The 26,700-nt window shown below is 39.4% G+C and overlaps 1 protein-coding gene across 1 annotated transcript; it reads right to left on the reverse strand.

The window, feature by feature from the left end:
- Positions 1-1,540: 1,540 nt before the first annotated feature.
- Positions 1,541-24,891, reverse strand: LOC138964844 (uncharacterized). Its single transcript, XM_070336894.1, has 7 exons — positions 23,969-24,891; positions 21,692-21,869; positions 20,911-21,161; positions 16,808-16,979; positions 15,337-15,816; positions 14,127-14,303; positions 1,541-9,048 (listed from the first exon to the last, which is right to left on the reverse strand). Exons 2-7 carry the CDS (start codon positions 21,786-21,788, stop codon positions 8,669-8,671), a joined length of 1,557 nt encoding a protein of 518 aa, XP_070192995.1. The 5' UTR covers positions 21,789-21,869; positions 23,969-24,891; the 3' UTR covers positions 1,541-8,668.
- Positions 24,892-26,700: the final 1,809 nt, after the last annotated feature.

Genomic DNA, 26,700 nt, shown 5'->3' on the forward strand with positions numbered 1-26,700 from the left:
CTATATATAGTCCCTTACACTTAAAAACACTAACCTAGATTTGTACAGAAGTCGTGTTACATATTCTAACAGGCATTATATCCTAAACAAAAGTGGAACCCTCCTTCCAAGAACTCCCAACATCTAAAAAAAAACCACAATTCGTGTGAAGCGATATAAAAACATTTAGTCAGTCGTTATTAAACTTTAGAGATCAAAACCAGAAGCCAGTAAACCTAGACTACCTTCAGATATTCTCGGCTAACCATACCCGAAGACCGAGGCAGGTCACGCTTGTCTCTGCGAAGCATATGATGCGTCCATAGAACTTACCAAACCTATTTTCTTTCATTCTGAGCAGAATTTTTTTTAGAGTAAACATAACATATCTATATATTTTTGATTTCAGGAGAAGATGAAGAATACAATGCAATAATTTTTTGCATCTGTTTCTGAAAATTTGATTTTAATGACAACTTTAATGAGCAAACTAGTTAACTAATTTTTCAGCTTCAAAGCTGAAATGCAATCCCATAGTCCGGACGTTGTCAAAGATTGCTGGACCAAAATTTCAATTAATTTGGTTGAAAAATAAGGGGGTGACAGTGCGGCCTCAATTTTCACTAAAAACTGGGTACGACGTCATCAAAGATATTTGTTGAAACAAATAAAAAAACGTCTGGGGATATCCTATCCAAGAACTCTCATGTCAAGTTTCATGAAGATCGGTTAAGTAGTTTTCTTGGAATCGTTCAACACGCGCACACATACACACACACACACACAAACACACACATACACCCTCGTCTGGATTCCCAGACTATGTTAATACATTTAGTCAAAACTTAAATGTAAAAACAAGAAAAAAGTATGTCTTCAATTTGAAAGGGAAATGGTCTTAAATTGCAGATACATTTAAAGATTTTACAAAGCAAAATTGTGAAAAAAGAAGCTCTCAGAAGAGGGAAAATATTAAAATGGGGGTTCCACTTTGCAACTTTCTTTACAGAAATAATAGTCACAGAAAAACATGGAGAGAATAAGAGGGAGAGAAAGAGAGAGAGAGAGAGATAGAAAAAGAGAGAGAGAGAGAGACATAAACAGAGAGAAAAGATGTGTTGTAACTTTCTTTACAGAAATAACCATCATGCTAATAATACGTGTATGTCAATAATAGATTTAGAGCAAGTATTTGTGCTTGACTGACTTGTTGCCTTGACACAAAATCTGCAGTGTTAGTGAATATAAGTTAATTGATCCCATGTCAGTATATTCAGAGAAATATTTGTGCTTGACTGACTTGTTGCCTTGACACAAAGTCTGCAGTGTTAGTGAATATAAGTTAATTGATCACATGTCAGTATATTCAGAGAAATATTTGTGCTTGACTGACTTGTTGCCTTGACACAAAGTCTGCAGTGTTAGTGAATATAAGTTAATTGATCACATGTCAGTATATTCAGAGAAATATTTGTGCTTGATTGAATTCTTGCCTTTAATGTTTTGTGCTATTTATAATCAGTGAAATGCATGGACGAAATAAAAACACCAAGAAAGCATATAATTTCTCTCATTTTACTGCTCAAGGCAAATGAAAAGGCAAAACAACATGTGTTTATTATGGGGGGTGGAGAGAAATAAGAAACATTTCTCTTTTCTTTCTACAAAAGTTTAAATGGTCAACATTTAAAAGTGTCTCGATTGCAGTTATAATGTTACTACATGTATAACAAATGCATCAAATATATATATATATATTTACAACCACAGCCTATCTTAGCGTGACTGAAGATGGAACCAGACTTTTTCTGTCCCTCCTTTAAAAAAGAAAAGAAAAAAAGAGAATGTTATAATTTTGGCAACCACAAGACAATAATTGTAATGGGCAAAGAACCTCTACAGAGACGAACAAAAATGCCTACTACCTATTCAAAGCTAGTCCTTTGTCCCATGGCAATTAAGTTTTGGCAACCACCAGAAACAAACACTACCACCCCCTCCACCCCCTTCATCCCAAGAAAAAAACACCCACAAACAATTACAACAACAAACAAATACACAAAACCCACTCTTCAACAATATAAAAATGCATAAAACCTGTAAGCTGTTGCAATGACTAGACACAAATGTATCTTTTAGTGCTAAAACCTGAAATAATATATATACGTATCAATGAGCCAAACTGCCCGAGTGAGTAGCCGATACAATGCAATCAGAATTGCCCAACACTTCTAAAAAAAATGTCATGGAAAAGCAAGAAAATGATGAACTTTTAACTGTGCAGCACACAGCAAACCCTAAGTTGACATCTTTGAGGAATACAAAGTCAACTTGGAACTAAACAGTGAAAAAGTATGATATATGTACCTGTAAAGAGATGGTACAACTGTATCAAGGGCAACAAAATATGTCCCTACAATGCAGATGTCCATCATATTTTTTGACAGGGAGACTTTAATTGGTGATCTTCTTCTTCTTCGTTCATGGGCTTAGACTCCCACGTTAACTCATGTCTTTAGCACGAGTGGATTTTTACGTGTATGACCGTTTTTACCCCGCCATTCAGGCAGCATACGCCGATTTCGGGGGAGGCATGCTGGGTATTTTCGCGTTTTCTATAACCCACTGAACTCTGATATGGATTACAGGATCTTTTCTGTGCGTACTTGGTCTTGTGCTTGCGTGTACACACGAAGGGGGTTAAGTCACTACAGCAGTCCCTGCAATGTACGGCCCCCGGCGTGAGCGGACACCTGACATGTACGGACACATTTGCTCGGCACGGAGTGTTTTCCTTCTATATTTGCCCCCCCTTAAACGGACACCTGCAAAACGTGGACGCGGACACTCATTTTCGGTCCCAACAGCAGGTCATACCTCCAATGTACGGACAGACCATCGTCAAATTTTCACCACAACAAAATCGATAACAGAGCAGTCCGGCTCTTGGTACAAAGATCACAGCCGCAATGGTGTGATGACAGTCACTGATAACTTGAGTGCACGTGTACCCATCGTGTGTCTGTGTGTAACCTCTTTCATTGACAAGATACTCTTGTTTCCCCTCAGCCTTGACCAGTGAGTCGGTTGCCTAATCTATGAACCCTTCAGTTGTCTTGCTTTGTCAAAAGTTACGACACAGTCAACTGGTTTTGCTCTGAGTGAACAGTGCAGCTGGTCTCTCTGCCCACAGTCCCCAACAGTACATGGCTGGAGGGAGTGAGAGAGAGAAAGGGGGGGGGGGGGGGTTAGCTGGCTAAACTCTGTGGGGTGTCGATGTCCGGTGTCACCGCATGTCAGCAGGAAGAGCATTGGAGAGAAATAGAGAGGTGTACTCTTCCACACAATTTCCAAGCATCAGTTGTCACGGCTTGGGGTAGGCATTAGTGAGGGAGAGTGGGAGCTGTGTTATGTACAGTGTATTTCCGACTGAAGAGTGAAAAGTCACTGCCATGCCACATGATCGGCATGCAGTCAATAAAGCCAGACAAGAAACAAATAAATTACATGATTATGACATGCAGCTCTATCTGCTGCTATTTATTCAAACTGGTTTTCAAGCTTATTCTTGCAAAGCATCTGCACACGCTCCTCTGTGCTGTGTTTGTGTGGCTGCTTTCGTATGTCAGAGCATGGTGAGTGTGTTCACTGCCTTGAGGATTTATTTTATTTCTTCTTTTCAACACTTTTCATACAAATCATTTTTACAGAACGTTTAAAGAAGTATTATGAGTTTATTGTTATTGTTTAGTAGCCACAAGAAGTGATTAGCATAGACTCAATCCTGTTGTTTGTGTGTCTCTGTGTGAGTGTATGGGGGAGGGGGTGGTGTGGTCACCCCTCCCGTGACCGGACACCTGCAATGTACGGACAGTTTTGCTATGGCCCAAGGGTGTCCGTTCATGAGAGGGACTGCTGTAGCAGGTCTGCACATAAGTTGACCTGGGAGATCGAACAAATTTCCACTCTTAACCCACCAGGCGGCAGCGAGCGGGATTCAAACTCACGTCTTACCACCACGCCACTGCGCCCGTCTATTGGTGATCTGAAAAGCCCTTACCTGAACACATTCTTTATTTATTTGGTGTTTAACGTCATTTTCAACGGTTCAAGGTTATATCGCGACGGAGGGAAGGGGGGTGATGGGATAGAGCCACTTGTCAATTGTTTCTTGTTCACAAAAGCACTAATCAAAAATTTGCTCCAGGGGCTTGCAACGTAGTACAATATATTACCTTACTGGGAGAATGCAAGTTTCCAGTACAAAGGACTTAACATTTCTTACATACTGCTTGACTAAAAATCTTTACAAAAATTGACTATATTCTATACAAGAAACACTTAACAAGGGTAAAAGGAGAAACAGAATCCGTTAGTCGCCTCTTACGACATGCTGGGGAGCATCGGGTAAATTCTTCCCCCTAACCCGCGGGGGGTATACCTGAACACAAGAAACAGGGGACTGTGATGTTTATAGATGAATTTCGGAAATAACTTTATCTGGTTTGTGTTTGTCCTGGAGACAAGCTGCTAGCAAGCGAGTGGCCTATAATCAATCAATCAATAGGACGCTTATATCGCGCATATTCCGTGGGTACAGTTCTAGGCGCTCTGCAATGATGCCGTGTGAGATGAAATTTTATACGGCCAGTAGATTGCAGCCATATCGGCGCATATTTACCTTTCACGGCCTATTATTCCAAGTCACACGGGTATAGGTAGACAATTATTAACTGTGCCTAAGCAATTTTGCCAGGAAAGACCCTTTTGTCAATCGTGGGATCTTTAACGTGTACACCCCAATGTAGTGTACACGGGGGGTGTTCGGACACTGAAGAGAGTCTGCACACAAAGTTGACTCTGAGAAATAAATTTCCGCCGAACGTGGGTTTGAACTCACGCTAACAGCGGCCAACTGAATACAAATCCAGCGCACTACCAACTGAGCTATGTCCCCGCACTGAGCTAATGTCAGTAGGGAAAGCGTGCCTCGCTGTCTTTCACAACCCATGCAAACCTGACAAGACTTATTCCCAAACATTGTCTATTCAGATGTCCTTTCAGAGGAGTTTTGTATTACAGGTATTGATGTAACAGGAACACATGAAAATGTGTTGACCAGTACCATACAAACAAAACAAAATGAAAATACAGTGTATCAAATTAAATTTAGCAAAATCAATTTGTTTGTAGAATAACCTCATGATCATAACATTTTAACCGGTTTGTGGAGAAAAAAAATTGGCAGACAAATGTAACCCAAAAAAGCAACCTTTGAGGAATAATGTATGAAAAAAAGTTCACATAAAAATGCTTTTTATTGTTAGGTTTAAACAATGTTGTCTCAGTCAAGTATATTATCAAAAAACATGAACAAAAACACAAAACAACAGCAATATGCATAAGGAACCATAAAAAGTTCCCATCCTTTCCACAGCCAAAATGGGAGATTTGACCAGCGCCAGTAAAATGTGATTGCACAACACTGTAAAAACAAGACATGAACATTTATTTATATGTATGATCCATTCAATCTGCCATAAAAGTAATAATGATTTTATGACCGTAAGAGAATCAACAAGCATTTTAATCCTAAAATAAACACTGAACTAGGAAATACCCTTACAGAAAAAAAGGCATTGTGGCGAGGCTTGCAGCGAGGTCGCTGCAAGACCATAATTTACCATGCACATTTTCTTTGCAGCGACTAAGTTGCAGCTAGCCGCGATGTATCAGATCCAACCTTTGATGCTCACAACAACATGGCGGCTAGCCGTGACTGTACTACGAACTGCTGCTGCAGTCTGTTTAGATTGCAACATTGATGCGACTTTTCTTTTCTGTAAGGGTACTGTCCGATCATGCAATATGGACTAAACAAAGAGGTAAGGAGATGGGATAGGGGTGGGCCAATATTCCTCTTCTCTTACACACACACACACACACACACACACACACACACACACACACACACACACACACACACATACACACACACATGCCCACACACACACACTATATTAGTCTGAATGTATTACAATTTACCACCCAATACTGCAAAACATGTAGAAACAAACTGATGCAAACATTAACCTCTTGATATCATCTCTAAGTAATAAAATATAACACACACACAAAAGCTGAAGAATAGAAATAAGACTGTGAAGCTGACAGACAATATTCCATGTCACATATACTCACTGACACACAAACACATGATATCCCAATAAGAATCTGCGACAAGGCTAATACAGTACATGTATCAATGGGGATCAAGAGAACGAATACTATATGGATAAAAAAAGAAGAAAAAAAGTAACATAGCTAAACAACACTACAAGTGACTAAACATTTACTGTACATATAGTGCATGTCCAAGAGAATGTGCAGAACCAAGGGACACAACAATGTTTTCCTTCACTTAGGGAACTGACCAACAAATTTAAAGTGTTTGACCCCCACCTCCTCCCCCATGCCAGCAAAACTGTTTTATCACAGGTATACATAAGAAACATTTCTAAAGTATCAGTTGATGTACAATACACAAATTCCTGCAACAATTATAGTTACTTGTACATTTAATACTTGAACGCTCAGAAAACAACGTTCCAGAGCAAGGAAGTTCACATGAATCCTGAGAATAAATAAAACAACTTCACTGGAAAGTCAAAGAACAACTTCACTGGAAAGTCAAAGAACAACTTCACTGGAAAGTCAAAGAACAACTTCACTGGAAAGTCAAAGCTTGATAGACGAATTCCGAAAATAACTCAAGTCGGAGTTGTATGGGGTGTGGAAGAGGGAATACCCTTGCTAAAATTTGGGTCAAACATTGAAGGGGCCTATCACTAGCGAGGGGTGTGTTGGAAACGAGCTCCTGTCCATGTGTTTCTGACACACCCCTCGCTAGTGATTGGCCCCTTCAATGTTTGTCTGATTAGCAAGGGTATTCACTCTTCCACAACCCATACAAACCCAACGGAGTTATTTCCAAAAATCGTCTGTTAATCCCACACAAGAACACCACCATCGTAATGCAGTATAGCACTTAGTGTTTAGTGGTAAAGCAGATCTAGTGTCAAGTCACAAATCAATAAGTCACAAAAATCACAATGAGTTAGACTAATCCAACATGCATACACATTACGGCGGTATTGTCTGCAGAAAACGTTTTTGCACATCCAGCCAGAGTTTTTCAATTTGCATTTGCTCAAACCCAACCTTTTTGTATCTGGCATCCACTCAGCAAAATCCGCTGCCACAGGTCACAATTAAGCAACATATATGAATTCACTTGAGTTTGAAAGGTCCAGTTTAAGTCAAAGGGAAAAAACGCACCAGCAAAAATAATCAAAGCTGAGTACAGAACAGTTATAGCATCTGATTTACTTTTAGATGAAGTAGATACTAATAACCTACGATTACATTTTCACATGAACTATGATTGCAATATTTCCTGGGTCATGAACCAGACCTAGCTAGGTCCAGTATTTTAATACAGATGTGTAGTTCATAAACCTGCATCACTGGTATGCATTTGCAAATAGAATGCTTCACACCTATTGTACAGAAAGAAAGGAGGACAGGATGAAATTTAAGCTAGAAAGAAAAAACAGAGAATTAACCAGTGCACCAGGCACCTATGGTGACGGCAACATACACGCTCATAAGTCTCCTGAAGCACAGCTCGGCGATTAGGCTGCAGGCATAACTGACACCACCCTGCCTTGAGAGCCAAGGATCATATATAACTCCAGCAGACCATATTATTCTGATTTTTTTTTTCATTTGATAATTTTTTTTTATCAAGCATGGATAAGCTGCTGCCACTGTTGTAGAAAACTATGATGTTCAAGACACACAAAACCTGAGAAGAATTGCTTTACAGTTCAACATCGCGTGAAGTCCACACATGTGCAATAAATCACGCGTTAGAGGGAACAGCTTCATGAAATGTTGATGGTCACAATAAATAACCTATAAGAAGACTAGCTTGACAGTGTCTCACCATGAAAACACTAATACACTTGCAATAAATCAGGTGTCGAAAGGAATTTGTTACAGTTCATGAAATGTTGATTGCCTAGATGCATGAACAGAAGCTCAGTTGCATGGTAGCACTGCCGGACTCATTGGTAGCTCTGCAGGTCACGAGTTTGAATCTGGGCTGGGGTGGAAACAGGTCAACTTTATATGCAGACTCAGAGAAAGTATCCATGACCCACCCCCGTGGCACGTAAAAGACCTCGGTTACATCAGGTGTTACGAGGAAACATTTGATCAAATTTTGAGCGTAGTGCATGATGCACAGTGAGAAAATTTGCTTTACAATCCCTCAGCATATGAAGACCACACACATTTGAAAAACCAGGTGTTCCTGGGAACTTGTCTGACATTTTGATGGTTCCAGTACAGAAGACCTAAGAAGACCTGCTTTACAGTCGCTGATCACCATGTGAAGAACCACATGCAGGCAACAAACTAGGGGTTCCAAGGAATCAGGAAATTTTGACGATCCAGATGCGCAAGACATGCAGTCCCTCACCATACGATGACCATACACATGCAACAATCAGATGTTGAAACTTAACGGTTCACAAATTCTTGATGGTCCTGATGCACGAGACCTGAGGAGACTAGCTTTACAGTGGAGCCCTCTCCAGGTGAAGACTAACACACAGGCAACAAATCAGTTGTTGGAAGGGTAGAGATCATTATACGCTGGAGGCGCAGCAGGAGGGACAGAAGGGGATGGGGAAAAGGGGGGAGGGGGAAGCTCCGTGCTGGCAGCGTAGGGAGGCCTGGGGGACGCGTGGGGCTGGGAACCTCCGGAGGTCACATCTGTGTACGAAGGTGGTGGGGCAGCCGCCGCAATTCTGTCCGATTCCAGCCTGCCTGCCTCTGTTGCATTCCCGTTGGGCACCCAGATGGGATAGGAGGTGTAAGACTGTGCGTTGTTGCCAGGCCCCATGAGCGGCTGCATTGCAATGCTTTGTGGGCCCGGAGCAGATGACCCAGGCATGTGCTCAGGGGTCCGCAATACAGAGGCAGCATAGGGTGCAACAGGGACTGCAACAGCATAACGTCATGATCATAACAAAATATTGCATATCTCATTTTTTTAAAGTTTTTAGCTGAAGTGGAACCCCGTTTTAACGACCAAAACAATTCTGAGAAAATAGGGTCTTAAAAAGGAGGGAGTCTTCAAAATGGAGGTAAATTAACAGAGATTATGAACAGAAAATCTAAAAAAATAAGGTCTTAAAAGAGAGGGAAACTTAAATTGGGGGAGGGGGAGGGGGGTTCGTAAAATGGGTGTTCCGCTGTATATAGGCAACTCTTCTCTGAGACAGAATTATTCTGGATTTTCATGTGACTTTTGCTCCCCCTTTTCACATCTTGCGTAAGTGACTGAGGGCAATGGAATGGACTCTCTTCTGCAAAACTGTCTATGAGTAATGCAATTATGTTATAATCTTGAATGATCACCTCTAGGTAAAGTTCAGGATGATGAGAAGGACACACAAAAAGAAAGGGATGAAAAAACAAGTCACACGAAGAAATATCAAAACATTTTGTCAATCTTACGACCTGAAATAAATAAAAAAATAAAAATAGTCAACTCTCAAAACCTGGGATCAGTCATCATTGAGACTAGCAAAGGTTGGCTAGCCAAAACCTGAAGACAGAGACGAGTTGAGCCGGTTTTGGTGAGACATTATAACATATGACCTGATTTGCATAAACTGTTTTTCTTTAAATTTTAGAGTAAACAAAACATATTTACATATTTCTTGATTCAGGTAACGATGAAAAATACAACGAAATCATTTTTGAATCTCTTATTGAAATTTCAATTTTTAAATACAACTTAACACTTTCGCGACGGGACACTGATAAATCAGTAACCGCGCTGACACGCCCATGGACGGGACGCGCATTTTTCAGTACCAGTCATACAAGGTACAAGACTCGTGATTGCTTCCCGGTTTTTGAAGATTGCAATAAATTGAGTTGTTTCCCTTGATACACGTGGTTTTCTCTTCCGGCTTGATCAAATTAGTGCAGATTTGCGTGGTGTTTTCGAACAAAAAAAATGAATCGAAGGCGAGCCTTGTCACGGGAGGAGATTCTCCGGATGTTGGATCTTGTGGATCCTGTAGATCATGATACATCGTGTCGTTTTAGCCTCAAGAAAGCGATAATATCAGTGATATTGAGGAAGAAACAGTCCCGTTGTTGCTAGTGCTAGTCGGCAAACTACACGTGGTAGGGGGTGATACTGCTAGACGAACATGTATCTCGGAATCGTGCAGGAGCTATGGGGGCGTGGCAGCACTGATAACAATGGATGGCTGGAGCCTTCAAATCCTTTTGGAATTGTTCATAGGTGTACAGTTGGTACTTTGTTGTGAAAATGTGACTTATATTCAATATGGATTACCTAGACATCATTTGGTGAGTGTTACAGTTTTGTTTCATTTGAGTCAGGATGCTGTGAGTGAATGCGTGATTTGCTTGTTTTTTTCTTTGTACTGTCTCCTTATTTCTGTGTACAATGTTAACAATATTTCAGCTAATTCATAGGTTTTACACCTTGTTTGGTTTTACATTATTTATAATACTTTCTGTTAAAAAATAACTTTTAAAAAAAGCAGTGGAAAATAAAACACACACAAAAAAACGTTAAAAAACACAAATTATCCCCCTTTCACCCCCCCTTTGCTAAAACAAATCGCGTGACAAACTTATAAATAGCACGACTGAACTGGGCATCCATTTTTGAATTAGTACACAAAATTTGGTGGTGATTGGACTTAATTCAAGCTTGCTAGACAGATTTCTTTACAGTTACTGATTTTTGGGAAGTTTCTTGGTGGCAAGCTTGGGCAGGCAGGACGTTAACGCCGTGGCAGTGCTAGTCACAATAGTGTTAAACAAATTAATGAACAAACCCATCAATTAATTTCTAAGCTTCTGAGTTGAATGCTATCCAATAGTCTGGACCAAGTCAAATATTGCTTGACCAAAATTCCAATCAATGTAATTGAAAAACAAGAGGCAAAGCCTTCAAGGCTCACGTAAGAAATAGACAAACAGTAACACAAACTCAATCACTCCGTCACACATACACACCCACACACACAGTAAGCTTAGGTGACACTGTGCAAGAAAGAGAGACACTAGATCTAGATCTGTCTGTCTGCATGTAGCCTACTTACAGGGACACGACTGCCTAATAGTCTCGGCCCGCTCAAAATAATAATAATAATAAGAACATTTATATAGCGCTAAATCAAAAACTTTCGTTAAAAAGGCTTGCTCTAAGCGCTTGACATCTAAACTAAAACGTCATTCACACTCTTTACAATGATGTACAAGAACTTCATGTCACACTCTTTCATTCAGTATAGCACCATTCACACAGTTGTTATTCAATAACAATGACCGAGACCACACACACCACGCGAGAGAGAAAGACTACAGGGAGGCATGCCGTCATGATGTATTAATTGACGTCAAACACTTTTGACCGTGACGTAATCTTATGCGAGCTTTATCCATAGTCTTGGATAACCACTCACACATAGACTCGGAAATGTTAAAGTTTCTACCACAGACATACACACACACACACACACACACACGCACACACACACGCACGCACAAACGCACAGACAGACAAAGTTACGATCGCATAGGCTACACTTCGTGAGCCAATGAGGTCACATCAGTGCGCCCTACATTTTTGCAAAAAAAGAATGACATTAAATTTTCTTTTTATCCAAATAGTCAAAGCACCTAATGGATATATAATACATGACAGAGGTCATATGTAAAGGTTTTTATCAGATCGCTCTACACAAACACATTGGAACTCTTTTAAGTACCTATATATATGTGTATATTTTCTTTCATTTTGAGCCCATTTTTAGATGAAATAATGAAATATTTATACATTTTTGGATTCAGTGAATAACTGTCCAATGCAATCATTTTTGAATTCCTTGAAATTTCATTTTTAATTAACATTTTGAGAAGTAAATTTTTCATCTTTCAACCTGAAATGCAATCCCATTGTCCAGACTTAGTCAAAGAATGCTTGAGTAAAATGCCAGATATGAAGTGATCAGACATTTATCCGAAAAAGAAAGAAACAAGAAGAGCAAACGCTCGATCGAGTCACTTTCGCAGTTCTGAATATTATATGAGGCATCAGATGGACAGGAAGAAATTGCTATTCACAACACAATGAGTCACATTCACATAAAATTTGAGCCCGGTCACTTTTATAGTTTCCGAGAAAAGCCCAACGTTAAGTTGTGTGTTGCCGAACAGAAAAGGCTAGTTATCTCCCTTGTTTTTCTGATAACGTTCGTAAAAGGCTACAGATGTAAATACTTTGATGTAAAGAATAATCCTACAAAGTTTCAATCACATCCGATGAACTTTGTCAAAGATATAAAATGTCTAATTTTTCCTTTGACGCTGACCTGTGACCTTGAAAAAGGTCAAAGGTCAACGAAACCATCGTTAAAGTGTAGAGGTCATTGGAGGTCACGACTAAACAAAATATGAGCCCGATCGCTTTGATAGTTTCCGAGAAAAGTCCAACGTTAAGGTGGTGTCTACGGACGGCCGGCCGGATGGCCGGCCGGACAGACTAACACTGACCGATTACATAGAGTCACTTTTTCTCAAGTGACTCAAAAACCAATGTCTGGGGCTGAATGCATCTGAAAGAATTTTTATGCAAAGTTAACTGAAGATCTATTGAGCAGCTTTCTCGGAATCGCTCTACACACACATACAGACAAACACACACACACTTACAGTTACACCACAACCGTCGTCTTAATTCCCAGTCTATGTTAAAACACTAAGTCATTACTTCACTAAATGTAAACAAGTCGCGTAAGGCGAAATTACAACATTTAGTCAAGCTGTCGAACTCACGGGATGAAACTGAACGCACTGAATTTTTTCACCAAGACAGTACAGCTTCGTCAATCCCCGCGTGAAGGAAATCGCTCACCTCCCACGTGCAAAACGTAGTGATATTGACACGCCAGATTAGCGCGGTAGCGTATTGTGCTAAGCAGGAAAGCGCGCTTTTCTGTATTCTTGTTAACTTTCTGAGCTTGTTTTGAGTACAACCTATCATATCTATATGTTTTTGGAATCAGGAAATCATTTTTGGATCCATTTCTGAAATTTTAATCGTAAGATTAATTAAATCTATTTTCGTTAATTGTGATCACATTTTAAGAGTAAACATGACATATGTATATATTTTTAGATTCAGAATGTGATGAAGAATACGATGCAATCAATTCTAAATCTGTTTGCGAAAAATCGATTTTAATGACAACTTTAATGAGCAAACTCATTAATTAATTTTTAAGCCTTCAAGCTGAAATGCAATACCAAAGTCCGGGCTTCGTCGAAGATTACTTGACCAAAATTTCTACCAATTTGGTTGAAAAATGAGAGCGTGACAGTGCCGCCTCAACTTTCACGAAAAGCCGGATATGACGTCATCAAAGACATTTATCAAAAAAATGAGAAAAAAAACGACTGGAGATATCATACTCAGGATCTCTCATGTCAAGTTTCATGAAGACCGGTCCAGTAGTTTTCTCTGAATCGCTCTACACACACATACACCACACCCTCGTCTCGATTCCCCCCTCTACGTTAAAACATTTAGTCAAAACGTGACTAAATGTAAAAAGAAAGACACATAAGAAGAAAAGAAAAGATTAAAAATAGATTGCAAGTTCAGAAGAAGTGAGAAAAAAAACCATAAACAAGTACAAATTTATAAACAAATGAATCATTGTCAATATTGCTGATAATGCGAAAAACAAGGACACAGTTGACAAAGATCACGGTCTCAACTCGATATAAAAAAAATAACAATCCCACAGGAGAAATGTTGATACAGTGGCCCCCTTTAAGACCCCTTATTTAAGACTCCCTCTCTTTCAAGACCCTCTGTTCTCAGACTTTCTGCTCGTAGCCATTATAAATGTACCCCCATTTTGAGACTCCCTCCTTTGTAAGACCTGATTGTCAAAGATTTTTGGAGGTCTTAAAATGGGGGTTCCACTGCATCTTACTCACAAAGAAGAAAGCAAACTCACACTGTGCCTGTTGATTCTTTGCCTTTTTGCGGTAAATGCCGCAGAGGCAAGAGCAGACACCAATCAGAAGCGCAACAGGAGCCAAGGTTTTGAAGAAGAGGTTGCCGTTGAAGTCAAATGCTTCCGACTCCGTTTCAGTGTCATCAAAAACGTCCGGGGGGGCAAAGTCCCCTGGTTCTAAATTCAAAAAGAAATAAATAATGTCCAGACAAAATTACAGGAAAACATATTTAGAGTGTATGGAAATAAGGTAATACTGATGAAGACTTATAATCACACAAACAGACAAGAAGAGCAAACGCTCGATCGAGTCACTTTCGCAGTTCTGAATATTATATGAGGCATCAGATGGACAGGAAGAAATTGCTATTCACAACACAATGAGTCACGTTCACATAAAATTTGAGCCCGGTCACTTTTATAGTTTCCGAGAAAAGCCCAACGTTAAGTTGTGTGTTGCCGAACAGAAAAGGCTAGTTATCTCCCTTGTTTTTCTGATAACGTTCGTAAAAGGCTACAGATGTAAATACTTTGATGTAAAGAATAATCCTACAAAGTTTCAATCACATCCGATGAACTTTGTCAAAGATATAAAATGTCTAATTTTTCCTTTGACGCTGACCTGTGACCTTGAAAAAGGTCAAAGGTCAACGAAACCATCGTTAAAGTGTAGAGGTCATTGGAGGTCACGACTAAACAAAATATGAGCCCGATCGCTTTGATAGTTTCCTGTCAAAGATATAAAATGTCTAATTTTTCCTTTGACGCTGACCTGTGACCTTGAAAAAGGTCAAAGGTCAACGAAACCATCGTTAAAGTGTAGAGGTCATTGGAGGTCACGACTAAACAAAATATGAGCCCGATCGCTTTGATAGTTTCCGAGAAAAGTCCAACGTTAAGGTGGTGTCTACGGACGGCCGGCCGGACGGCCGGCCGGACAGACTAACACTGACCGATTACATAGAGTCACTTTTTCTCAAGTGACTCAAAAATACACGTCAAATATACGTTTCTCTCCGTCTTGCTCTCGCTCTCTATCCCTCCTCTCTCTCACACACCCCCACACGAATATACAGACACATACACATATATGCATGTCAATATGCGCACGTACGTATGTATTACATAGACACACAGAAACATACGAGACCTTAACGACTTGAAACCTTACAAAACGGCGGAGCGGAACAGACTTTACTCTGCAACTCACCGTAAGTCTCTTGCTTTTTTTCTTCAACCACCATTGTCACCTCCATCTCAAAGAATAAGGCACCATCTTCCTTCTCTTCAGTCTGCGGAATCTTCCCGTCTTGCTCCCTTCTAGCCCCAATGATCAGTTCTCTCAATAAGCTGTAGCGCTGGCAAGTGGCTAGCCTACCAGCGTTGAAACCCGTTTGGCAGTCAGCAATTGTGGCGCCATACAAGTCACTTACATCAGTATCAATCAAGGAATAACCCTGTTTCTGGCGAGCTGACAACTGACAGGCAGTCTGCTGAAACGTCCACTTGGTGCAAAGTTTGGCATCATTGTGCGAATAAACATAAGAGGAATAACTTTCAGACAGTTCCAGGGTGCAATCTTGTGGTAAAGTCTCGTTAGACACATCATTCCAGATGTAGGACCGGACAGTCATCTGTTGGGCAAAAGTCCCCATACGATACTTGTGTCTACAATTCCCGTCCAGATGGTCTGCAAAAGAGAAGCCAAAGGCAATAGCTGTCAGTCTGACATACATGCAGTTTCAGGGATGGCCAAATTGTGCGCCCGAGCGTGAGGGGCGAGTAAAAAGATCCACTGGGCTTGTAGAAACCGCCCGGCAGGCCAGTGAAAGTTCTGGACAAATACCAAACTTTTGGTTGTACAATGGAGTTTTAAAGCCATATAAACACCAAAAAATGCAGGGACTTCTGTCGTTTGCAAAATCATCGCCATGTTCTAGTGAAACAAAAACAAGGCACCTGTGCATGTCACCACTGCTTTAATTGTGTAAAGAAATCTAACACTCATAACTTGTGTGGTATGTGCCGGGCCAGTGAAATATTTGGCGGGCTAGTGACATTCTTGGCCCCACTGGCAAGTTAAAATGTTGAGATTTGGCCATCCCTGCAGTTTGTTCAATCATTCTTGAGACTTTGATTTTGATTGCTGATGACGCAATGGCTATTATGGTGACATACTTGATACTTTGCATGTTATCGTTTAAGAGGCACGTGCAAATATGTGCCAATCTCAAAACCCTAGCTAATCAGCTTCATATGTAGTCTACAAACTTTAGAAATAACCCTCTGAAAGGAAAAAAAGATAGAGAGAGGGAGGGGTGGGAGAGAGAGAGAGTTGTGTGTGTGTGTATGCATGTGTGAGACTGTGAATGTGTGTGTGTTTGTGTGTCACTGAGTGTCACATGCATGTGTGTGTGTGTGTGTGTGTGTGTGTGTGTGTGTGTGTGTGTGTGTGTGTGTGTGTGTGTGTGTGTGTGTGTGTGTGTGTGTGGGTGCATGCATGTGTGTGTGTGTGTGTGTGTGTGTGTGTGTGTGTGTGTGAAAGTGGGCACACATATAGAGCCTGAATCTCTGCATGGTTCCTAATTAGATACAGAACTGTATCAAAATACTAGTCTAAAATAAGGAAAGCAGACACCAGCAAAAATTCTAACCATTCATTCATAAATCCGAATACTCACAAACTGGGTGAGATGAAGTCTGATAGTACACATAGATCCAGGAGCTGAAATAGTCCTTCAGATTACCATCGCAGTCTGAATGGAACATGAGTGTAACCTCGTCTTCATCTTTGGAGCACTTTACTGTGGACATGGATTTCCTGTTTAGTGGGTACCTGGAGGGGGTCAGCATCTGAAGACAAGGAAAAGATATGATTCATCTTCTTCTTCTTCCACGTTCGCTTATGTTTTTGCATGAGTGTGTTTTTTACATGTATGATCGTTTTTACCCCGACAATCAGGCAGCAATTACGCCAATTTCGGGGGGCGAGATATGATCAAAGTTTGATTACAGTTAGATGTTTTTATTCAAGACAAATAACTTGAATTTTTGGACTATGGACTGTGACAGACAACAGCTATGTGCACACCATCTATTTTCAGAGCCCATGAAAACATTCTTAATTCACAACTTACTACATAAAGCCTGTCCTTAATTGGGCATAGCCTGTTTTGCAAAGGTGCTTCTGCCCTTAGCCTTCGCCAGACTGCGCAGTTGACTTCACATGGAAGACGGCGTGGGTCCACATGGACCCATGATTCTCAAAGAACCAAAAGCGTGCATACACTTCACATTTTGTTCACAGTGACAAGTATTGGAAATGACCTGTCGCCTTTAAAAAAAAGAAAAAAGGTTTGACCTAGTTTAATAACATTTTTAGGAACAGAAAGTAGTTTGGGTGCCTGAAGCATTTTTTTAATTTCATAGAAAAATTCCAAATAAACTTGGCCAAAACATTATTGCAACAATTTTCGCACGCTAAGAAAAGCATTAAAACGCAATTCATTTTAGTTAAACTTTATATGCCCCAAAAGGTAATTATGTCAGCTGTACATATCATTTGTCCGATTGATGGTACTTTGTATAGGCATCCCGTGACAGCCTGTCAAACAAGGTCACCCCTAAAATCGACCTGACAAAAACCATAGCCCCGTATTTTAAAATCTGCAAAAAATCAGAATATGCACAAACCAAACACTTGTGACAACCATTGGAAAGGCCATTCAATTTCCTGTTCAGAACATTTTGTTTTATGCACCTGACTTCTCTAGTCTTTATGTAGCCTTTTGTCAAAGGCGGTAGGTGTCAACCGTTTCAGAGTCCCAAAAAGGCACGTTTTGCGTCCATTTTTGAGGGGGTCCTCCACCCAAAGAGCCATATCTGCTCAAGTTCTCAATGATTTGCTTTGCAAAGTTCAGAAGTTATGACCAATAGGCTGACCAAAATGTGTGTTGCGTTTTGCAAATGTGTATACTTAGCCTGTCGTATTACGTAACTTTTCCGAAAGAACTAAACAAATATTCATATTAATTCAGGGTTTTAGGTTGAAAAGTCGTGACTTTGCATGCTGAGCAAAAAATGAATGAGGCAATAGGTGCCAAAGTTTGAGGCAGATCCGAGTGCTGGTTTACATTTGCTGGAGATGGGAACACGCATGAAAAATTCTAACCATAAGTTGGGATAAGATATATGTAATTTAATTGGGGGATTCCACTGTTGCAACCCAGAGCAGTGAAGCAGTGTCAACGTATGTAGAGGTTACATGGTTACATGCCGAGTCTCAGTGATTATTGAAAATAATGGTCGAAGTTGGCGGGTCATGAAAAATGCGAGCTTCAGCGAGCTTTTTCATGACCGCGAACTGAGACCATTATTTGTAATAATCACTGAGACGAGGTATGTAACCTCTTTATTCCCCCTTTCTTCAGTTATTCAGAGAAAAGAGGAGTTTTTGTTCGAAAGTTTGATCGAATCATATTCACTCAACCAGTCTACCTGCGCAGGCGATTGAATAATGCGCGGTTGTATAGTTCAGGGAAAATCATTCAATTCTGTTAACACTTCTTGTCAGTTTCCCTGTTTTGGACTAAAGTCAAGTACACAGTTATGTTGTTATTACAGTGTGTATTCTGTTCATGTTTTGGTATCGCTTAGGAAATGTTTTCTTCGAATGGAATTAGCAGACGAACTTTTGCACCGTGTTCCAACGTTAAAAACTGTATGAAGCTCAGTTTTCTGGGGCAAAATAGTGTATGAAACCGCTGTATTTTCTTTAAATTGATGAGATGTGTGCATTTGGTTGCGTGTGATTTGTTTATAAAATAAAATAGTGTCGAAAACTCACCGTCGGTTTGCAGTCTTTTGTCCAAAAACTCAATTCAGGAAATTTGGAAGGGGAACTATGTAACTCTTATCGCTAGACAGAGTACGAGAGTTACTTGCCTTGGAAGTTTGCTTGCACTCATAAGAGATCTAAAGCGAGCTTCTCTGCACTGATCGTTAGATTTGGATTTAGAAAAGAACCAAACTCATGGATTGTATATGGAGATTAATGTGTTCAAGCCTGAAGTTGCTAGTTTAAATGCAGTATGTTTGTATTTATGTTTGGTCTAGAGATGTATATTTCGTACATTAGAGCGTTCGGAACTTTTCAATCGCAAAAGTAGTTCCCTCAAAGTCTAGCTCATCAACCTGTGAGCTATCGAGGATTCAGACCCGTTGTTGGGTAAGTGATTTTGGTTGTTGGGTAAGTTACTGAAAAATAACTACAGACTAACCCTTATAGCACGAGCTCGGATAGTACGAATTTCGTCATAACTCGACTTTTTTCTGGGGCCCTGCAAACTGCTCTCTCTTTCATAGTAAATAAATTATTGATAACTCGAAGCTTCATTAAGACGAATATATTGATAACTCGATGTTATTTCACGACCCCTTGACCCCAAAACAGCCCACATAAGTCGAATAAATGAAGAAAATGAAAAAAATCTCACCAGAGTGACACCTGAGTAGTATTCAAATACATGTAAGCACACTATGCCAGGCATATTAGAGACTCTGTATGGCTCCTATAAGGGGAAGAAATGAAGAAAGAAAATTAACTGGACAGTTCCAGAAATGTCTAGAAGCTAATGGAGGTCACTCTTTCTTTGTTATCTATGGACAGGAGCCTGAGGAGGTCACTCTTATCATACCAACACACCGCATATAAGGGTTTAGCATGATCAGTTGAACCTGCTGGTCAATTATCTGGAATTTTCTCAAGAAAGGGAGGTAACTTATCCCATAAAAACCATGTAAATAGGAATTGAATATATATTGTGACACTGTCAGTGGGCAGCACACGCCTTACAATGTTTTTGAGGCCGCCATGGGCGAAGCCGGGCCCTGAATGCTACTACCATACCTTCATGAAGCAGCAGAGCATCAAGGACTTCTTCAACCATTAGTTAAACGGTATTGTGACTTTGTATTGTAAAATTGGATAACTCGAATTCTTTCTAACTCGAATTAATTTCCCTGACCCCTGAAGTTCGAGTAAACGAGGTTGCACTGTAGCCCTACACGTTTACAGAGAGAAAGAAGCAGAGGTGGGGAATAACAACATTTACGAAGACCAACCTTAAAGATAAAGATACTTTTTACACGCATGCATGCACGTATATACAGAGTAGACACAATTTAATCTCTAAACAAAGTGTTGAGCTATGGTTCCATCGTATCATATATATGAAAGATGCCAGCTGTCTTTCCTCTTTTTGTTCATCAAAAGTAATTGAAATGGAGCTCTACTTCACAAAGAGACAGCTTACAATTAAGCAGAACTATCTGTTTGAAGATTTCCTTGAATCCCACCCACCCCCCCCCCCCCCCCCCCCCCGGTTTAAGTCTACCCCCCTCTCTAAATCCTGCTTTCAAAGATTTCATGTACATTAAATATCTGCACGTGTACTCCTAATTTTATACTCCACCTGTTTACAACCTTGATTTCCTGATTTATGTGCAATCTAATCTTAATGAGGGGCCTACCAATGTATTAAACAGTTACAATGTGAATAGACGAATTTACAAAAATAACTAAATGTATCAAGTTTTTATGGGTTGTGAAAGAGTGAAAACCTGTGCTTTTACTGGGACAAATATTGGAGGGGCCAATCGCCAGCGAGGGCACTTGTGTATTCATTTGTTTGAGAAAAAGCTAGGGTAATTCCCTCTTTAACAACCTGATAGAGTTATTTTTGAACATCGTCTATCCACTTTCCTTATCCCTATCTCAGCTTACATAGTCACTCCACCTTCCTGAGTTCACGGTAAACTTGGTTGAATTGCCTGTTAGTTTGAGACGTCCAAAATCAACGCAGATCTTGGCATCAGGCTTTGAGCTGTTAACTGTAAACTGAACTTTCCAGTCAAAGGCAGTGGTGTTCAGGCTTGGAGTGGGACATGCCTCACGGTCTGGCATGATCACTCTGTATGTGACCACATCACTGCCAGGCATAAGGTTGAACCTTTCATTGGAACCACCTCCTACCACTGCAACAAAATATGATGACACAAAATGATACAGTGGAACCCCCCTTTTAAGACCTGAGCCAAAAATCTGAGAAATTCAGGTCTTAAAAGGAAGGAGTCTTAAACTGGGGGTAAATTCACAGAGGTTATGAACAACAAATTTGAAAAAGCAAGGTCTTAAAAGGGAGGAGGTCTTAAATTGGGGGTTCTTAAAAGTCTTTTTTTTATCTCACTGTAATCAAATCACATCCATACAGTTTTGACAGTTTTTGACATACGCTCTGACAGTTTTTTTTTATAGTGTATAATTTTTTCATCATAAAATTATATCGGTACGCACAACTCCAATTATTTTTTTGGAATGTTTTATGTCAGCAGCTATGTGAGAGAATATGATGAAATTTTTTCCTGCCTGTCTGGAATTTTTATTTACATTTTGCCACTTTGTCAAGAAAGACATTTATAAGAAGCAAATAAAATCACACACATGCACACACACACACACGCAGAAAATAAACCCACCAAAAAACAAGGAAAGAAAACACTTGTACCTGTGATTACATCAGGCCTTTTGGCAAGGCAGGACGTCAGAGCTAAGAGCAGTGCAGCCAGGGAGAGGCAAGTCTCCTTCTTGGTCCCCATGGCCATTGTAAAACTTGGATCCAGTCCCAAGAGAAAATGCCAATCTTAATCAAATGTTGCTTGCATGGTCACTGAAGTATGTGTATCCTGAAAATTAAGCAGGTTGACTGTTAGTGTTACATGTAGTGCAGTGGAATCCTCCTTTTAATAAAACCTGAGTTTTAAGACCTCCAAAATTCTGAGAAATTCAGACATATATCTTACTGAGGAGGGTGTACGTTTTCTTCTTAAAATGGGGGAAATTTACCCAGATTCTGAATAGAACTACTCGTATTCATGAATGAGTCCGTCTCTTTCAGAAATACAGGTCTTATGAGCGAGCCACTTTCCAATGGAACTGGAAGTGTGTACGTACAGTCGGAATCGTTTATAACGTAACCGGTTATAACGAATATTGGTCATAACGAACATTTTATTTTTTCCCTGCCAGCGCTGTTCTTAGTTATCACTAAAAACAAACTGGTCATAACGAAACCGGTTATAACGAGAAACTGCTTACAACGTCAACATTTCTTGTTCCCAGACCAGAAAAAGAACCGGTTAGAACGAAACTATGACGCAAATCCAACTTTTTCGTAACTTATGACTTATGACGTCAACTTTGGGAAGTAATTCATACAACAAGATGGCGACTAAATATTGATTATAACGAACACTTTATTTTTTCCCTGCCAGCGGTGTTCTTAGTTATCACTATAACGAAACCGGGTATAACGAATATTGGTTATAACAAACATTTTATTTTTTCCCTGCCAGCGGTGTTCTTAGTTATCACTAAAAACAAACCGGTTATAACGAAAATGCAAAGCAGAAACAAAGGTATAACTTTTGCAACTTGAATTTGTTTGTTCTGTTATAGAGTCACGCTGCAGCTAATTTTCCTTATTCAAATGTATCGTTGCTGATCTGTGTTGACCATTTCATTTTGCGTTCATTTATGGGAAGATTATTATTTAACGACACTATTATTTTAATCCAACTGGATTGCTAGTGTCGCGATAGTTAAGCATTTGTAAACACTGTCAAGTTGTACAGGTTATTTTTGTGCTTCAGTTTTAGTTTGAAAAAAGAATCCATTTTTCCATAAATATGTAGTTCCAAAAGACAAGGATAATGAAATTCATTACAAATGATTTTATTTGAATTGTTTTCACCAGTTTCTATTTGTAAATTGCTTGATAGTTTAAGTAAACATCTAAGTGTTGTTTTTTTGTCTATTTTCTTTTCCGCCTGCAAAACAAAGCCATTATTTTGTACATCAATTTTTAGACACCAGGTCTTTTGTTGTTGTTTTTGTTGTTGTTTTTATTTCATTGTTACATTCTTGGGTACAAGGTTATGGCCTAATAAACAGATTTGTTGAAGAACAGAATTCGATGTGTGTGTGTGTGTGTGTGTGTGTGTGTGTGTGTGTGTGTGTGTGTGTGTGTGTGTGTGTGTGTGTGTACGTGTACGTGTGTGTGTGTGTGTTTATTGTTTCAGGCAAACTTTGGTATTTCTGTTGAAAACGATCTCTCTGCTTAATTATTCATTTATTTGACCGTTGTATAGACCACATAACAGTTGATAATTCTCCACTTGAATCTCCAGCTTTCCCCATCTCTCTCTCTCTCTCTCTGTCTCTCTCTCTCTCTCACACACTCTCTCCGTGTATATATCTCTCTCTCTCTCTCTCTCTCATGTACGATTATGTATGTACCTCATTGAATGTTTTAATGATATGACAAAAAGATTACTTATGCAACAGAAAACAATACTTATTTGCCAACATTTTACCATTTTTACGTTGAAAATGTGAAGAAACCGGTTATAACAATCTTTTTCCTCTTGTCTTCGTTATAACCGATCTATAACGAAAATCGATTATAACAAATAAAAAACGTTTTCCCCTGAGATTCGTTATAAACGGTTTCGACTGTATATGTCATTTTTATGTGTGTGTGTGTGTTTGTGTGTGTGTGTGCGCATGTGTGTGTGAGAGTGTGTACATGTGTGTGTGTGTGTACGTATAAGTGTGTGTGTGTGTTTGTGTGTGTGTGCGCATGTGTGTGTGTGAGTGTGGACTGTGTGTGCGTGTGGTTGGTTATACTTTAGTTTAGTTCTTGGCATTTATCACTTTGCACAACGGTACAACTAGAAATTAGAATGAGAAGGGTACCTTTCAATTTAATAGTAAACGGACTTGCCTGTCTCTTTCATCCGTATGCATAATGTAGACCACACAGCTAAAGGAGAAAAACTTATGTTGCTGTTCCTTTGTGCGTGAGAAACAAAAACATCCTATTTTGTCTTAAATTTCACTGTATAAGTTATTTCACACACAATCTAAATCCCTCATAAACAGGGAAGGAAAAGTAACTCTATGGGACCGGACAACCTTCGACAAGAGTGAATGCCCTTGCTGACAAAACTTTGAGGGGAAGCAACTCCTCAAGGCAGAGTACCAGTGACACAAATTTTCTTTTCAGCTATTGCTTCCCTTGGATGTGTTCATTTGTAGGGAAGGTGTGTGTGTGAGGGGTGTGCAGCGTCTTACAATTTGAATCTCTTTGTTATTTAATCTAGTCTTACCATGCAGTATTTCAGTTTTATTTGTTTTTGTCACTCACTCCAACTTTGATTTTTCTCTATAACATTTTGACACTGATATGTATGATCGATGTCACAAATGCATGTTGATCTTTTAAATTGCTCTTGATCTGTTTATACTTGTTTCTTCCTCCCAAAATCTCTTTTTCGTTTACATCATAACCATGTTTTTGCTTCATGCCATCTTTCCATTTGTACTTTTGCATGTTCATTAAGTGTAAATTGTTTTCACTATGTGGCTCAAAAGAGCTTTTTGTGAATAAAAACTGTTCAAACTGTTCAAACTGGCTGGTTCTGGTATGGTACGTCGCAGGAGCCAAGTTGACTATATATGCGACATACGGAGAAGTATTTGGATCGCACTTGAGCGACGGCTATTATCTGTTCAGTGAATGCATGGAGCTATGTGGTCTTCATTTTGCATAAGAATGAAATACACAGGCAAGTCCGTTTACTATGTGCACTGAGGGACCTATATTAGACTAATACAGTCGGAATCGTTTATAACGTAACCGGTTATAACAAATATTGGTCAAAACGAACATTTTATTTTTTCCCTGCCAGCGCTGTTCTTAGTTATCACTAAAACCAAACTGGTTATAACGAAACCGGTTATAACGAGAAACTGCTTACAACGTCAACATTTCTTGTTCCCAGAGCAGAAAAAGAACCGGTTAGAACAAAACTATGACGCAAATCCAACTTTTTCGTAACTTATGACTTATGACGTCAACTTTGGGAAGTAATTCATACAACAAGATGGCGACTAAATATTGATTATAACGAACATTTTATTTTTTCCCTGCCAGCGGTGTTCTTAGTTATCACTATAACGAAACCGGGTATAACGAATATTGGTTATAACAAACATTTTATTTTTTCCCTGCCAGCGGTGTTCTTAGTTATCACTAAAAACAAACCGGTTATAACAAAAATGCAAAGCAGAAACAAAGGTATAACTTTTGCAACTTGAATTTGTTTGTTCTGTTATAGAGTCACGCTGCAGCTAATTTTCCTTATTCAAATGTATCGTTGCTGATCTGTGTTGACCATTTCATATTGCGTTCATTTATGGGAAGATTATTATTTAACGACACTATTATTTTAATCCAACTGGATTGCTAGTGTCGCGATAGTTAAGCATTTGTAAACACTGTCAAGTTGTACAGGTTATTTTTGTGCTTCAGTTTTAGTTTGAAAAAAGAATCCATTTTTCCATAAATATGTAGTTCCAAAAGACAAGGATAATTAAATTCATTACAAATGAATTTATTTGAATTGTTTTCACCAGTTCAGTCTATTTGTAAATTGCTTGATAGTTTAAGTAAACATCTAAGTGTTGTTTTTTTGTCTATTTTCTTTTCCGCCTGCAAAACAAAGCCATTATTTTGTACATCAATTTTTAGACACCAGGTCTTTTGTTGTTGTTTTTGTTGTTGTTTTTATTTCATTGTTACATTCTTGGGTACAAGGTTATGGCCTAATAAACAGATTTGTTGAAGAACAGAATTCGATGTGTGTGTGTGTGTGTGTGTGTGTGTGTGTGTGTGTGTGTGTGTACGTGTGTGTGTGTTTATTGTTTCAGGCAAACTTTGGTATTTCTGTTGAAAACGATTTCTCTGCTTAATTATTCATTTATTTGACCGTTGTATAGACCACATAACAGTTGATAATTCTCCACTTGAATCTCCAGCTTTCCCTAGGCCTGTTGCATGCCCCATACCCCCCCCCCCCCCTCTCTCTCTCGCCATCTCTCTCTCTCTCTGTGTCTCTCTCTCTCTCTCACACTCTCTCCGTGTATCTCTCTCTCTCTCTCTCTCTCATGTACGATTATGTATGTACCTCATTGAATGTTTTAATGATATGACAAAAAGATTACTTATGCAACAGAAAACAATACTTATTTGCCAACATTTAACCATTTTTACGTTGAAAATGTGAAGAAACCGGTTATAACAAAATTTTTCCTCTTGTCTTCGTTAAAATCGATTATAACGAATAAAAAACGTTTTCCCCTGAGATTCGTTATAAACGGTTTCGACTGTATAGGTCTATGCTATGTGTAAGGTACCCTTCTGGCTGGACTGAGGCTGAAAGTTACCACCCAAAAAGGATTCACCCGCAGTGTTGGATTGGTTGAAACAGATGTGTTGTGATTTCGACGAATCAGAACACGCGGTTTGTTCTCTCCCGTTTTGGTGGCACCATTTTTCGGTTCGTGCACTTCAGCCGTGTTGTACTGTAGAACATTCCGATGATGTAGAGTATGATGAATGCCAAGAACTGAAGTATAACCAAACACACACAGTGGCAGTGCACACACACACAC

Source organism: Littorina saxatilis, linkage group LG4, assembly GCF_037325665.1.
Source record: "Littorina saxatilis isolate snail1 linkage group LG4, US_GU_Lsax_2.0, whole genome shotgun sequence".
Lineage (NCBI taxonomy): Eukaryota > Metazoa > Mollusca > Gastropoda > Littorinimorpha > Littorinidae > Littorina > Littorina saxatilis.